At 39.3% G+C, this 16577-nt stretch overlaps 1 protein-coding gene across 1 annotated transcript in view; it reads right to left on the minus strand.

The window, feature by feature from the left end:
• The window catches only part of FAM117B (family with sequence similarity 117 member B), a 101874-nt gene extending 85582 nt beyond the window's left edge, over positions 1–16292 (minus strand). The window contains exon 1 of the mRNA XM_058708852.1: positions 15474–16292. Coding sequence (XP_058564835.1) covers positions 15474–16065 — 592 coding nt within the window. The 5' untranslated portion in view covers positions 16066–16292. The remainder of the gene's footprint in view (positions 1–15473) is intronic.
• Positions 16293–16577: the final 285 nt, after the last annotated feature.

Raw genomic sequence — 16577 nt, forward strand, 5'->3', positions numbered from 1 at the left:
ATTTAATCAATTAGAACCTTTATTATCAAGAGTTTCCTTCTGAAACAATAATTACTATCATACCCAATTTTATAAGGGCAAATTGTGCAGATACATACATAAGATCATATGTATGATCTGTATAAGGTTTTCAATGTATTAAAGATGTAATATATACGACTATAACATAAAGGAAGAATATAGAGACACAACTGATTAAAGAACTGCTACTTTTCAAGCATGTAAAAAGTTATCTACATTGTAATCCCCATAGCTACCACCACCAAAAAACCTATACAAAGAGAGAGCCAAAAAGCCAATATATAAATCAAAAATGGATTATCAAAAAATATTCAAGTAATCCAAAGGAAGATAAACAAGGTGGAACAAAAAACAAAAGGGAAAACAGAGAATAAAACAGACATATAGCCAAACATAATAATTTCACTAAACATAAATGATCTGAACATATTAAAAAACAGAAATCATCAGACTGAATTAATAAAACAAGACCTTAGGCACCAGGCTGGCTCAGTTGGCAAAGCGTGCAACCTTGATCTCAGGGTTGTGAGTTCAAGCCCCATACTGGGCTTAAAGCCCACTTAAAAAAGGCCAACAAACAACAAAAAACACCCAAGACCCAACTATATGCTATCTACAAGACAAACCCTCCAAATACAATACAGGTAAGATGGAAATATAGAATAATACAGAAAGGATGGAAAAAACATTGATCAAAGCAGATTTCAGAAGAAAATCAGAGATAAAGAAAAATGCATAATAAAAAGTCAATCCCAAAAAAAACATAATGATTCTATGTTTCTGCACATTAAAAAAAAAAAAAGTGTCAAAATAAATGAAACAAAAACTAATAGAAATGAAAGAAAAATCCACTATTATATTTGGAGAATTCAACACCTCTCAGTAATTGATAAAACAAATAGAAAATCAGCAACAATACAGAAGACTTGAAAACTATCAATCAATTTTACCTAACTGACATTTACAGAACATTCCACCCAACAACAGAATACACAAGGGCACGTTTGTCAAGGCAGATCACATACAGGGACACAAAACAAACCTTAAAATATTTAGAAGAAATGAAGTTATAGAAAGTATGTTCTCTGACACAGAATCAAACTAAAAATCAATTAAGAAAGCTATCTAGAAAATCCTCAAATATTTAGAAACTGAACAAAAGTTTTATAAATAATTCATGAGCCAAAAAAGAAACCTCAGGGAAACTAGAAAATATTTTGAACTGAATTAAAATGAAAATACAAAATATCAAATTTTGTGGGGTGGAGCTAAACAGCTGCTCAGAGAAAAATGTATAGCATTAAATGCTATTAGAAAACAAGGTCTCAAATTAGTAATTTAACCTTCTATCAGAGAAACTAGAAAAAGAGCAAATTAAACCCAAAGCAAGTAGAACAAAGAAAATAATAAAGACAGGAGCAGCAATCAATGAAACATAAAAATAACAACATAGGGGCGCCTGGGTGGCGCAGTCGGTTAAGCGTCCGACTTCAGCCAGGTCACGATCTCGCGGTCCGTGAGTTCGAGCCCCGCGTCAGGCTCTGGGCTGATGGCTGGGAGCCTGGAGCCTGTTTCCGATTCTGTGTCTCCCTCTCTCTCTGCCCCTCCCCCGTTCATGCTCTGTCTCTCTCTGTCCCAAAAAATGAATAAAAAACGTTGAAAAAAAAAAAAAATAACAACATAAATGAAACCAAAAGCTGGTTCTTTGACAAGATCCAAAAATGATAAACTTCAGACTGACTACAAAAAAAAAAAAAAAAAAAAAAAAAGAGAGAGAGAGAAGACAGATTTCCAGTCTCAGGAATGAAAACCCCTAAAACATCCTTCAACTGGTGGATGAATAAACAAAATGGGGCACATCTATATAAAGGAATATTACTCAGATATAAAAAGGAATAAACTACTGATACATGCAATAACATTAATGAATATCAAATGCATTATGCTAAGTAAATGAAGCCAGACCCAAGAGACAAGTTACTGTGTAATTCATTTACATTATGTTCTGAAAAAATTAAAACTACAAAAACCAAAACAAATCAGTGGTTGCTATAGACTAAAGGTAAAAGGAGAGAAATGGCTTAAACAGGCATGAGAAACATTTATGGGTAACAGAAATATTCCATACCTTTATCATGGTTGTGGTCATGCAACTGTGTTATTTATCAAAATTCATACAGCTATGTATCAAAAAGGATGAATTTTAGTGTATGTAAATTATACCTCAATAAACCTAATACTCCACACACCTACCAATGAGGCAAGCCTTTTAAAAACAGGAACAGTTAAAAATGTTAGTTACATCCTCAATGAATAAAAGGGTCAGGGGTGTCTGGATGGCTCAGTCAGTAGAGCATGCAACTCTTAATCTCAGGTTGTGAGTTCAAGCCCCACACAGGGTGTAGAGATTACTTAAAAATAAAATCTTTTAAGATTTTCAATTTTTTTTATGCTTTATCTTATATTTGAGAGACAGAGAGACAGAAACAGAGAGTGAGCAGAGGAGGTGCAGAGAGGTAGAGACAGAATCCGAAGGAGGCTCCAGGTTCCGAGCTGTTAGCACAGAACCTAACACGGGGCTCCAACTCATGAACTGAGAGATCATGACCTGAGCTGAAGTCGGACGCCCAACAGACTGAGCCACCCAGGTGCTCCCAAAATAAGACCTTTTAAAAAAATAAATAAAATAAAATAAAATAAAAAAATAAAAATAAAGGGTCAGTCAACAGACACAGAGTTAATAGACTCCACATAAATAGTAAATAAGCATTTTAAAAGAATATTCAGTCCTGTTATTAGTAAAAGGCAAAAAGATTTATTCGATCTGAAGAGAAACCAGAATATCGATCCTGTTATTAGTAACATTTCCTTATTAAATGGTATTAATTAGCTACTATACTAGGATGACTAAGTATATCATCTCAAATACTCACTATGACCTAAGGAAATACAAATGAAAACTATGATGTACTCTGTTGTACACACTGAAGTGGTAAAACTAAAGAAAAGGTATGAACTCTAATTCTGACAAGGCTTCACAGCAACAGGCAGACAAGACAAGCTCATTTCTGTTTGACAGGGTAAAGTGATTCAATCCTTTTTTTGGAAAGCAATACTACAAAGCATCACATCATTTAAAACTTCACAAAATAACCTCAATCCTGGGACTTTTTTTCCTAAAGAGGATACATATAAATGTGCACTCATACCACACCCAAACACATACATTTACAAAGATTTTTACTAAAGTAATTTACAAGGAGGAAAATAGAAACAAATGTCCACTTAAAAGGAGAATGACTAAGCCAAAATGTATAAACTTGGTAGAGATTTCAACCTTACATATAATAGCATACATATTATACTTTCTTACCTCTTATTTGAAGGTTCAGACTCAAGAAATTTGTGTCACTTTACAAATATTTTTTTAAATAGTTAGAATATGATGCAAATCTGACTCTAATTCTATAGAGTTTTATTAAGACTTACATTTAAAAGCTTTACAATGGGCTAAACTGTTCCATAATCTCTTACTATACATACTTAGCCTTGAACCCAGCTAGCAATTAAAAATATACTATTAATCAAAAAGGGATCAGGCAAGAGTGCGTAGATGGACCAGAATCATCTAATCAGCTGTTGCTAGAAACATGCAACTTTCCAGTATTAAAGGGATTTCCAACAGGGGGACTCCAAGGATTTTAGAAGATACTATACTCAACAGTGAGCTAGCAGTATAATCTTCACACAAAAAGTTCATTTATTAGACAAACAACAACAACAACAACAACAACAACAGTACTCAAGTCAAGTAAAATACACCGATACCCAATACTTCCAAACCAAAAGGGAAAAAACAGACAAAAGACAAATAGAGGAAGGGGCATGGGTTGTCACAAATATTTTTAAAGACAGGAATCCATCCATTCATTCGAACAAAATTTTTACTGGGTCTCATTTAAATCTTGCAAGTTCTCCCTACCCCAATGGAAGAGAGAAAGGAACAGATTCATTACAATAGAGGTATTGGGTGAGTCATACTGTATTAAAAAAAATTTAATTGGTAGAAAGACTGTCCAAAGGTGTGGGTCCTAAGCTTTTCTTATACAATTGAAAACATAACATTTCTGAAGTAGATCAGGTGTATTGCTATGACATGAATCAATTTCCAGGAGCAGATGTTCCAAGAATTCTTAGGGATATCAATAATGGCAACTGTTTTCTAGAGAAGTGAAAAATGTCTACCTACAAATCACCTAGCAATCCCTGACTGCACATAAAGCACTCTGACACACAACTGAGTCCCATATGGCCATTATCAGGCTTTTACCATTAAATACTACTCCTTACTAATCTTATGTATTTTCTTGTCTTTACTGCTAACCCCTGAAGTGTGCAAAATTCTACATTGCCTCTCTCTTTAATTCTAAAGTCTGTAAGGTCAGGGATGTCTTCTTAATACCTTATAAGCTGCTCTGCACAGAGTGAGCTTGAGTTCTAAAATAATATAAACAGACATCATTCATCCTTATCTTTAGAAATATCAGTACATGCACAATGGGAAAACATGATTAATGTGAAATGGTTTCCCAGAAACTACTAGCTAGAGCTCAGTAAATCTTAGTATAACACCAAGTAAAATAATTTTTAAGAAATGGTAAATTAGAGGGGCACCTGAGTGGCTCAGTCACTTAAGCATCTGATTCTTGATTTTGGCTTAGTTCATGATCTCATGGTTCATGAGCTGGGCCCCACATCAGGCTCTGTGTGGAGCCTGCTTGGGATTCTCTCTCTCTCCCAATCTCTCTGCCTCTCTCCTGTTTGCTCTATCTCAAAATAAATAAACTTTAAAAAAAGAGAGAGAGAGAGAGAGAGAGAGAGAGAGAGAGAAAAGAATAGTAAATTAGAAGAGTATGTGTAAAAAAAAAAAAGTTGTTCTTTATCTTTCAAAATGTCTGTATTATTATATTACTTTTGAATATACTCAGGCTCAGCTGAACATCTGACTCTTGATTTTGGCTCAGGTCATGATCCCGGGGTCGTGGGATTCAAGCCCCACATCAGGCTTGATGATGAGCACAGAGCCTGCTTAAGATTCTCTCTCTCTGCCCCTCTCCTTCACACGCTTGTGCTCTCACTGTCTCTAAGAATTAAAAAAAAAAAAAAAAAAAAAGTAAGTGCACTATGCTCCAAAAGTTTATGATCTACTCTGTATGCATACAGAATATAAAAGCAGTTATGAAACCAGTTAATGACAACATTATTAACTTTATCACCCAAGTAGGTTCAAAACCTCAGCCATCATTATGCTCTCTCATCTCCTTCATCCTTCAAATGTAATGAGTTAACAAATCCTATCAATTCTTTGCTTCTCAAATAAGCCGTTTTTCATTCACACTACAACCACTCTATTTCACACAGAGTGCTCAAGATGATAAAAATGAGTAAATATAAAATTTTCTTACTTTTAATTGCTTAATAAAAGATAATCATTTAAAGTAAAAACAGTAATAATGTATTGTAGGACTTCTAATGGAGAAGCACAAAGGATGAAAGGCAGGGAATGGAAGATTCTAAAATGAAATATTAGACAACACAGACAGAACATATCCATCACTGCAGGAAGTTCTCTGGGACAGCACTGCTTGAGTGCAACCACTAACAGCACAGTAAAAAGAGAGATAACTAAAAACTAATAGTGGAGATAAAACGGAATCATAAAAAAAAAAAAAAAACCCTCAAAAGATAGAAGAGAAAAACATAGGCTGGAAGTCAACTATGAGCTGATATCAAGTCCTGAAATATATCCGACAACTGAAAGAAAAATGTGTACCTCTGGTCAAGAAATTTCATTTCTAAGAATTAATCCTACAGATAAACTCATATATATATAAGTACACGAAGTATAAACAAGAATATTCAACACAGTAAACCATTTAACAGCAAAATATTGGAAATGATCTAACTGTTCAAACAAAAGCCCGATAAAATAATGTCTGGTACATAATAAACCTATATGCACAGTAACATATCTACGTATTTGTATATGCACAGAATAATTCTGGAATAATATAAAAGAAACAGCTACCTGGATTTCTCTGAGAATAATGAACTTAAAGTAGGGGGAAGACTTTTTATTGTATTTTCTTTTATCATTTATAATTTTTATCATGTGTATATATTATCTGCAGAGAAAGAAAGGATGGAAGGAGGGAAGGAATACATGCTGGTAGGCAGACTATAGCATACAACTACAAAATCAGCTCTTTGAGAGCAAGAACTCCAAAAAAATATTAAAAATTAACTAGTTAATAAAGAAGAATGGTCAATTTAAAATGTCATGTAGAAATTGTGGGGAATAACCCACAGGTTATTTCACCTCCACAGGTTATTTCACCTTTAACAGAAAGAGTATCAAAGACTTCCTATAATACTGAAGAAGTAAAAAGGTAAAATCCATAAAGGACAACAGACAGGAAAAGAGACAACAGTAGGAAAGATGTTTCAACAAAGTTTTGAAAGGAAATGTTTGTGGTAAATTAGCTGCAGTCTAATTATAAGCTCAACCCAAGGTTTCTTGATCTGGCTGGTAGAAGTTCTAAATGTCTGTGCAAAAAAAAAAAGTGCCTTGCCATTCAAAGGAAAGCAATGAATAATTTGCTGCATTTTCAACTTCTTATATGAATAAACAAACTTTTTCTTGTTTAACAAGCATCAAAAGCAAGGAAAGAAGTGTTTCATTTCATCTGAAAATGAAATGTGAGTGTGCTCATTTCAAGTTCAACTCCAAATTGAGTTTTATTTGTACAGCAAAATAAAAACACCCAAGTAAATGTTTTGCCTTAAAGAGATAAATTTTGTTTTTATTTTTGAAACATCACTTTTTTAAGTCTACATAAAAGATACCAAGAAACATATATAATTCTGCATAACTTATATTTGAGACAGATCATGTTACTCAGAATTTTTTCAAACTATTATGCAAATTGTCTCAGACTAAATTTTTTTCATATTATCTTGGCTTATGGTTTCCATAGCTTTATTATACAACTTTGTCAATAAATTTCCACATTGTAAAAAACTAACTTTACTAACTTTATTTAAATTAAATCTACTGAGGGGTGCCTGAGTGGCTCAGTCAGTTAAGCGTCTGACTCTTGATTTCAGCTCAGGTCATGGTCTCGCAGTTCATTGTAGGATCAAGCCCCACACTGGGCTCTGTGCTGCCAGCGCAGAGCCCACTTAAGATTCTCTCCCTCTCTCTCTCCCTAGCAAAATAAACATTTATCAAAAAAATAAATCTGCTAAGTCTACCTTTAGAAAAATTAACCTCATTGGTTTAACCCAATTATTTAATCAAAATGTGTTGTGGCTGCCTTATGAGTTTTGAAAATCTATGCATAGGAAAGAGATTGGGGCATCCAGCTGGCTCAGTCAGCGGAGTATGCTACTCTTGATCTCTAGGTCATGAGTTCAAGCCCCACATTAGGTATAGAGCATAAGGAACAGGAGGGAAAGGAAAGGAAGAAAGAGAAGAAAAAAGAGGCTAAGCTTAACTATGTTTTTTCCCAAGAAGAGGTAGAGGGGAAAATTACACAAAATGAGTAAGCTTATAATACGCTGGCCAAGTAGATCCACAGAGAAATCAATCTGTACTCAGAAGATCACTGATTACCACCACACCACTATATCTCAACTTACTGATCATGAAAAGCAGAGGTTTCTTGAGAAATGAAAATTACTCCAAGGGTTTCTCCAGAGCAAAAAGACTGGGAAAAACTGCTCTAGAGAGATTAACTAGGCAGGCTCTGGACTTGAAGACACCAGACATATCCTCAGGCATGATACTGTAGGACTCTCCCCTGGGAAAGCTGGCAGAAAAACCCTACATTAGAGAGTCCTTGCATCATCATTCTCCTTTAAGATCCTCCAGTCTACCAGCCTAACCTAGCCAGAAAGAACACCTGATCAGCATTTTTGTCTCTTATTTAAATATTAATAGAAAACGAATGACAGTTTCAACATGACAAAGCTCAAGACAAAAGGAGCTCTGAAGATAATGCAGAGGGCAAAAAAAAAATAATAACTTTGATGGTATTTATACCTTTTATAAACGTTTTTAGAAAATCCTGACAAGACAAGGACTAATAAGACAGCAAGGTAAGTTCTCTTGAAAAATGAAAATATAATGACCAGGATTTAAAAATCAATTGAAAAGACAGAAGATAAAACAAATCTGCTCGAAAGAAGAACAAAAAGGTACAGAGATGGAAACTAGCAGAAATTTAAAAAGTATTAGCTCAATTCAAGAGGTCCCATATAGCAGGGGTTCCAAAAAGATTTTAAAAAAAGATAACAGAAAGGAGAAATGATAGAAAAAATTTCCCAGAAACAAAGACTACCAAGAGTTGAAAGTGACTGTCTCTAGGAGGCAGGAAGTAGGAGTGGAGAGGGATGTGTCAGGAAAACATTTTATTTCATTATAAGTTCAGTGTTATTTTTCTTTTTAAAGATCTGTTAAGTAATCTCTACACCCAACACGGGGCTTGAACTCACAACCCTGAAATCAAGAGTCGCACCCTCTACCAGCTGAACTAGCCAGGTGCCCCCAGTGCTCTTTGGTATTTTTAATTACATACATGTACTTTAATAAAAACAAAATTTAAATTTAAAAATATAGTATTAAGACAAACATGCTATTTTTTTCTTCAAGTAGTTTGAAAATGGAAGTAGCTGACTTTCTCAACTTCCTTCCCTTCTACTGCTTCCTTCCCTTCTACTGCTAAGTTATCTATCATTTTAACCCACCCTTACCACCTTCCCATCCTCAGAGAAAGAAGTGTCCTTAGTTGTTTCTGAGATTTCCAGACTCTACCATGTGCTGGATCCCACTGCCTCTCACATTTTCCATGACCTTGCTCCATCTATGACTTCCATTTTCTCTTACGCTTGCAGTCTCATTCTCCTAATAAATCCCCTCCCCACACCTATGAAACATGCTTAAGTTTTTCCTATCCTATAAATAAATGAACCTTAGCTCAACTTTGCATCCTGTTTTGTCACTTTCCTTCCTTTCAGTGATACAAGAGTAACCTGCACTTCTTAGGAGTAATTTATAATCCTTACCTCTACTTTCTCACCCACCACTTTAATCCAACTTGTGTACCCCGGCAACTACTCTCTCTCAGAGATCATCAACTGATGGAAATACCAAATTCAAAAGCCTATTCTCCAAGGTCAGCCTACTTGCTCTCTTGGCAGAATCTGAAAATCTTTATCATCCCCTCCTTGAAATCCAATCTTTCTTTTGGCTTTCTCAACACTATTCCACCATTTCTCCTCCTTCCACACAATCAGGCTTCTTCACTGGCTTTTCTTTCTATCCTTAAAATGCTTGTTTTCTCCCAGAGTTCTATCCTCAGCATTCTCCCCATCATCTTATCCATTCTAATCATTTCACATATTGCCCACATGTAAATGCCTAGCCTGAAGTACATGTTAAATGAATGTTTACTGAAATAATGAGTCCCAATTTCTTGCCCCCAATTCAAACTGGACCCCTGAGTTCTAAAACTGTATTTTCCAGTCTAGGGAATTACCTGGACTTCCTGAGAGTACAAACTAAACAGGTCTAAAACACTGTTCATTTTCTCTACCCATATTTGCATTCCCTACTGTGTTGCTTATCACAATTAGTATCATCAACCAAACCTATTACCCTCAACTGCCCCTTTCTCAATCTCTATGTCCAACAGGTTACCAAATCAAAGTCTCTTCACTCTCTTTTTTCCTTGCCATTCCCACTGCCACTGCACTTAAATTCACGTGTTCTATGCCTTAGTGAGTTATTATCCTACAGTTTCTCTCATCTCAAATTTGTGCTCTACTCATCGTAAGTAATTATAAACTCTGGGTTGCCTGTGTGGCTCAGTTGGTTGAGCATCTGACTTTTGGTATCAGTTCAGGTCATGATCTCAGGGTTGTGGGATCAAGCCCCACAGGGGGCTCCACACTGAGCATGGAGCCTGCTTAAGATTCTCTCTCTCTCGGGGCGCCTGGGTGGCTCAGTTGGTTAAGCACCTGACTTTGGCTCAGGTCACAACCTCGCAGTTCGTAAGTGTGAGCCCTGCGTTGGGCTCTGTGTTGACAGCTGAGGGCCTGGAGCCTGCTTCGGATTCTGTGTCTCCCTCTCTCTCTGCCCCTTCCCAGTTCATGCTCTGTCTCTCTCTCTCTCTCTCTCAAAAATAAGGAAACATTAAAAAAAATTTTTTTTTAAGATTCCTTCTCTCCCACTCTACCCCTCTCCCTTGCTCACACTCTAAAAAAATAAAAATAAATTATAAGTAATTATAGACTCTACACATTCTAAGAAGGTAAATACTACCACTACTAACAAATTAACCTTGAATGTCTAAACCCTTGGATGATGAGGAATGTAAAGATGATATGAAAACAGCTAATACTGAGAGATTTCTATACCCATGCAGAGATTATAAGCATTTTATCCTTCTAATAATCCTCTACTGCAAACACTATTATCTAGTATACCCTTTTTAAAGGTGAAGTGAATTTACTTAAAATTAAACGAGTTGTAATGCCAACATTTGAACCCTGGAAATCTGCCTCCAGAGCTTTTAACCATGGAATACATTCTAATTCATATATTCTCTTCAAGGCTTTTCTGAAAACTTACCTTTCTACTTTCTTTTCTACTGTTCCCTCTTTTCTCCTACATCCAATACTCTACACTTTAAGACATATAAGTCTGAATATCCTATATATATTTTCACACCTTTATGATCCAAATATAAAGTTCTGTTTTTCCCCTTCCAAGCCAAATCAAAAGCCATCTCCTCTGGCTGAACTTCTATACCCATTCCCTACAGAACTACTCACTTCTCTATGAGCCCAGAGCACTCATCATATTATATGCTTTTGTACATGTCTTCCATAGCTGGTTTGTGAATCTCTGGAGTTCCCTGTGTCTTCTACATCTTTGTACTGCAGTTACTAAGAGTAGTTCAATCACAGCTGACAGAACTGAATTAAATACAAATTCTGCTAACCAAGATACTGAACTAATAGTAAGACTCCACTTTGCCTCATCTCCAACTGTAAAATACAGACATAAAAACCAAAAGGATTCCCCTGATGAAGCTAGCATCAATCTCCCAAATGTTAGAGAAACACTGAGTTCTCAAAGCTGTGTACTTCACAAAGTACTAGAAAGCAGAAGTCTAAGATGCTACAAATATGAAGTCCTGGTAACCTACCTCCAGATTATTAGTCCAGAGAAGCCCACTTCTTGTTTCTGCTCTTGCCAGTCTCCTACCCTAATAAACAACCAAATTCACACATAACATAATACATATCAAGTAAGGGAAAAATTAGCAAAAACACTACTTGCTATCTACATACCAGCCACACTGCAAAAGTACATACTGCAAAAATACATACTGTAGTAACACTCTTTTCTGTAATGAGTTTTCAAACTATTTTTCTTTGGTGCTTCTAGTGACTGCTTTTAAAATACAGAGTAAAATCAAAATCAGAGGATGGGGGGCTTTCAAAGTCTGCATTATCAAGGACCCCAAGTAATTCTGATACAGACAAACCACAGACCATACTTGAGCTACAGTTCTGGATGTTCAAAGGCAATGTTCTCTCCAATTTGAAATTTCATACAACCATGAAAACTAAGCCTACACTGGCAATTTATGTTAAATCCACTAAAACTAGAGGCAAAACTAATATGATATACAATAGCTAACTTTCATACTGAGGTACGATGGTGAGGATTTTTCAATTTCCTTTCATTTAATCTTTACCACCATATGAAGCAGATATAATGATCATCACCTATTTTACAGATAAGAAAGTTAAAGATTAGGGGCACCTGGCTGGCTCAGTTGGTGGAGCATATGACTCTTGATCTCAGGGTTTTGAGTCTGAGCATTGGGTGTAGAGGTCACTTTAAAAAATAACAAAATCTGGGGCACCTGGGTGGCTCAGTCAGTTAAGCATCCAACTTTGGCTCAGGTCGCGATCTCACAGTTCGTAGGTTCGAGCCCCACATCGGGCTCTGTGCTGACAGCTCAGAGCCTAGAGCCTGCTTCGGATTCTGTGTCTCCCTCGCTCTCTGCCCCTCCCCCTGCTCATGCTGTCTCTCAAAAATAAATAAATGTTAAAAATAACAGGGGCGCCTGGGTGGCGCAGTCGGTTGGGCGTCCGACTTCAGCCAGGTCACGATCTCACGGTCCGTGAGTTCGAGCCCCGCGTCAGGCTCTGGGCTGATGGCTCGGAGCCTGGAGCCTGTTTCCGATTCTGTGTCTCCCTCTCTCTCTGCCCCTCCCCCATTCATGCTCTGTCTCTCTCTGTCCCAAAAATAAATAAAAAACGTTGAAAAAAAAAAAATTTAAAAAAAAAAATAAAAAATAAAAATAAAAAAAAAAAACAATAAAAAAATATTTTTTTTAAAAAGTAAGTTAAATGTTACAAAGTTATTCACTTCCCCATATCACATGCCTTCTAAGTGGTGGAATACAAATATTTAACCTAGACTGTCTATTCAAAGCCTATGCTCCAAATATGCCACCTCTCCATTTGTAATACACTTGTCATTTTATCAAGACAAAAGGAGTAGGGGGCGCCTGGGTGGCTCAGTTGGTTAAGCATCCAACTTTGGCTCAGGTCATGATCTCACAGTTCATGGGTCTGAGCCACACACTGGGCTCTGTGCTGACAACTCAGAGCCTGCAGCCTGCCTTGCACACTCTCTCTCAAAGATAAATAAACATTAAAAAAATTTTTTAAAAAAGACAAAAGGAGAGAAAGCACAAAAACAAACCTCACCTCCTTCCTCATTTTGTCTACAGTTAACACTGTTGCCTGGTTACCTTCTCTAACTGAGATCAGTTCCTAATGGCACGCCACTTTGCCATGGAGATGGCAGGCCCTGAAGGTGAGAAGTTTAAAATATGTCAGGGATAGGTGCTTGGTTTACCTTAATAGTAGTCACGAGAAAAAATTCTGGGTTAGCCAGTTATTACATCTAACCCTGGCAAAGTAGAGACTCCCCTCCAAAGATTCTAAGACCTTCAACTCAGAGGCTTTCAGATATTGGATCCCTAAACAAAGATTAAAGCATCCAGTTCATCTGATAGACACCTTGAAGTTGGCGGCCGTATCTAGATGATCCTTGGAATTTGAGTCATATGAGGTTTACAGAACTACAGACCATTCCCTTCTACCAGTAAGGACTTCTACATTTCACTAAGGCTGCAAACTGGTGATAATTTCCCTTTAATCAAAGAGTCCCAGGGATCAAAAAGATTCTTTTTCCCCTCTTCTCTCTTTCCAGATTTAGTCTGAGAAAAATAGCAAATTATCTAGTTTGTGCTATTAAGACTTGAAATATAAAATCTGAAAGTCCTATCTGCATGAAAGTTCACTAAGTGAAATGAGACATTTCAAGGAAAGAAGCTATCAGACATTCACTTCAGTAAAACTCAATGACCCACACTATTCCTTTCACACATAGTTGAGCATACCATACTAGAAGAAAATGTTTTTTTTATTTTCTGGGAAGTTTTTTGGTGGGGGGACAGGGGAAGCTTTTGAGAAAGGTTACTTTTATAGCATGACTGGAATGACAGCCTAAGACAAGGGAGCTTTGGGAAACATGAAGAGTGGGCACATGAGACCAAGATCTGAGAAAATAAGTCCTAAACAAAGAAGAAAAGACCACCTTCTTCCACTCTTTGCCAATACTTAACTGGGCTCTCCTCAGGTTTCTGCTCTGCTTTAAGGGTCACATAGTTGAGAGGGCAGCCAGATTCTGTTATGAGATTGCAGTCACCACCCCCTTCTTCCCTTCCACTTGCCACACTATACCAGCTCCAGAAGGTTGAAGGTAAATTACGTTCACCAGATACCTCTAAGAATTGCTTCAAAAACACATGTGATTTTAGTATGTTATATATATATATCCCAGATCCTGTCTTATACATCATGAACCTACCTTCTTGATATAATGTGAAAGACACGGTTTTGGAGTACCATCCAGCAAAATTCAAGTATCTTGTTACTTGGTACTTAATCTCTCTAAAACCTACTGGGAAAGTTAAAATGAGATCTTGTAGGTAAATTACCAACCATACAGTAGGAGCTCAGTAAAGTGATAACTATATTTTGAGGAGGAGGAGGATTCTAGTACCTTTAACAATTGAAGTTTAAAAAAAAACACAACAATGCATTTTCAAACGGGTTTAAAACCATATTCTCATTCTAATTAGAAAACACTATTGATCATTTTTTAGGCCAATCTCTCCCAAAAATGTATCCACTATCTAAAATCTTTGATAAAATAAACAGTAAGAGTCATCCTACTCCCTGCATTTCTGAATGAACCCTTGAAGCCACTTAATCTGTTTTATTTGGTTGAGAAGCACTTCTGTACTAAATTTCCTGAAATTCACAGCAATTCTGCATGAAAGATTCTAAAGAAATTCCCCCAGACAAGGGAAAAACAAAGGTATATATCATCAGTATAACTGCATAAGCCAAAAACCATCCATTTGTTTTTTACACTAGATTCTAACAGAAAGACAACTGAATGACAAATTTTCTTTCCACTTTCATAATTTGAATCTTTTAAGTTACTCTTTATGAATGACTCCAGTGAAACCCAACAGTCCCATTCAGGACCTTTTCCAAAAAAGCTTCCAAGTACACAGAAAAACAACAGGGTTTTTGTTTTGTTTTGTTTTTTGTTTTTGGGGGGGGGGGGGAGTTGTCCCTAAAATAATAAGAGAAAAACGTTGATCTGTTTTTTTTTTAAATAAATGGCTTTACATCTAAATAAAATCAGTATATCAGAAATACACCCGGACTCTAAGACAAAGCTTATAGAGTTTTCTTGCTACCCACGTATCAGGTCTAAGGAAATACTAACACGTTGCCAGCCTCACGTCTCTTCAGGGATCCAAATTTGCTATGCTAATGAATTCAGTCTTTACAATCTGAAACTGTTTTACAAAAGAAAATACTTAGCAGACATGTGCTATAGTAACATTAACCAGGTCACTAAAACAAAGCGACAAACCACTCCTAGCCTCACCCCCAAGAAAGAGTTAGCAGTAACCAACGGGTGGCCAGAATCCCAGGTTTATCATCAACACGTATCAGCCCAAGCAGAAGGTTAGCAGCTGCACCTGTACTATCGGAGACCCGCGCAAGGTCGGCAGAGCAATGAATGAGACAAACAGGGAGCGGTGGAGAGGGCGCGGGGCTTGCCCGGGGAAGGCGGCACCGCACCACCCCGGCCCCGCCCCCCGCCCCGCCCCCCGCCCGCCCAGGCTACGCTGTAGCGCCGCAATCCCCGCACGAAAGCGGCGCGCGCCCAGGACCCCTTCCTACTCCCTTCCCCTAGCCGCTCGGCTCCCAGCACGTACCTGCTTTGCAGACCGGGGCGCTTGGGCTCCTCCTCTCTGGGGAGCTACGGCTTTGCTCCGGGGACCTTCTCCGGTGCCGGACGCGGGCTGGGGGTGGGGCCGTGCTCACCTCGCCAGTCCACAGGTGGGTGGGCGAGGAGCTAGGAGACGAAACAGTGCCCAGCAGCGGCGGCGGGGGCTGCGGCCGTGGGGGGCTCCCGCGAGCCCCGGGCGCGGCGCCGCGCGTGGGGCTGGTACCTCGCGTGGACGTCGCGGACGCGCCCGTCTGCGTAGCTACTGTGGGGCTGGTGCGCGCGGCCGCACTCCCGCCGCCGCGCGTGGGGCTAGTGCTGCGTGAGGCGGTGCGCGGGCCCCCGCCGCCGACGCCGCCTGAGGGGCCTGAGGCGCCACCACAGCAGCCGCCGTTGTTGCCGCCGCCGCCGCCGTTGCTCCGCGTGGGGCTGCCATGTTGCTGCTGCTGCTTCAGCTGGAACGGAACCGTCGCCCTCATGGGTTGCAGGCGGCTCCCGGCTCCCCCAGCCGTGGCGACCGCACCGCCCCCGAGGGAGCCGGCCGGCGTGGGGGACCCATTGCGCCTCACCCGCTGGGACATGGTCCCCCCCCTCCCCGGTGACTGGGCGAGACGGGGGGAGGTTTGTTGTTGTTGGGATGCAGGGGTTGGATTCTCGAGGCCGGAGGGAAGGTCCCCGCGACGGGTGGCGAGGCCGGAATCCGTGGAGCAGGGGGCGCCCGGGCCGCGGCCGGCAGCAACGAGGTGGTGCAGCAGCCGCCGCCGCCGCCGCTCCTCCTCATCAACAATAGTGTCTCCTCCGCTGCCCCCGCCCCCCGCTAACGCCCATTGGTGTAGCGTCAGCCGCGCTCGACCCGCTCCACCGCGTCCATTGGCTGCGAGCAGCTCGGGTCCCGGGCCCCCAGGGCCTTAGAGAGCCAGGGTTTGCAATAAGACCGTCTGCTCTTTAAAGAGAAAGAGACCCCGCCCCCCCGGGGGGAGGGGGAGCGGAGGAAACAGTCGGTGTGTATGTGTAGTGTACGCGCGCGCGCGAGCGTGTGTCTATGTGCGTGTGTGTGTGTGTGTACACGTGAGTGTACGCGTACGCGAGCCAG

The sequence above is a fragment of the Neofelis nebulosa genome, chromosome 2, assembly GCF_028018385.1.
Source record: "Neofelis nebulosa isolate mNeoNeb1 chromosome 2, mNeoNeb1.pri, whole genome shotgun sequence".
Lineage (NCBI taxonomy): Eukaryota > Metazoa > Chordata > Mammalia > Carnivora > Felidae > Neofelis > Neofelis nebulosa.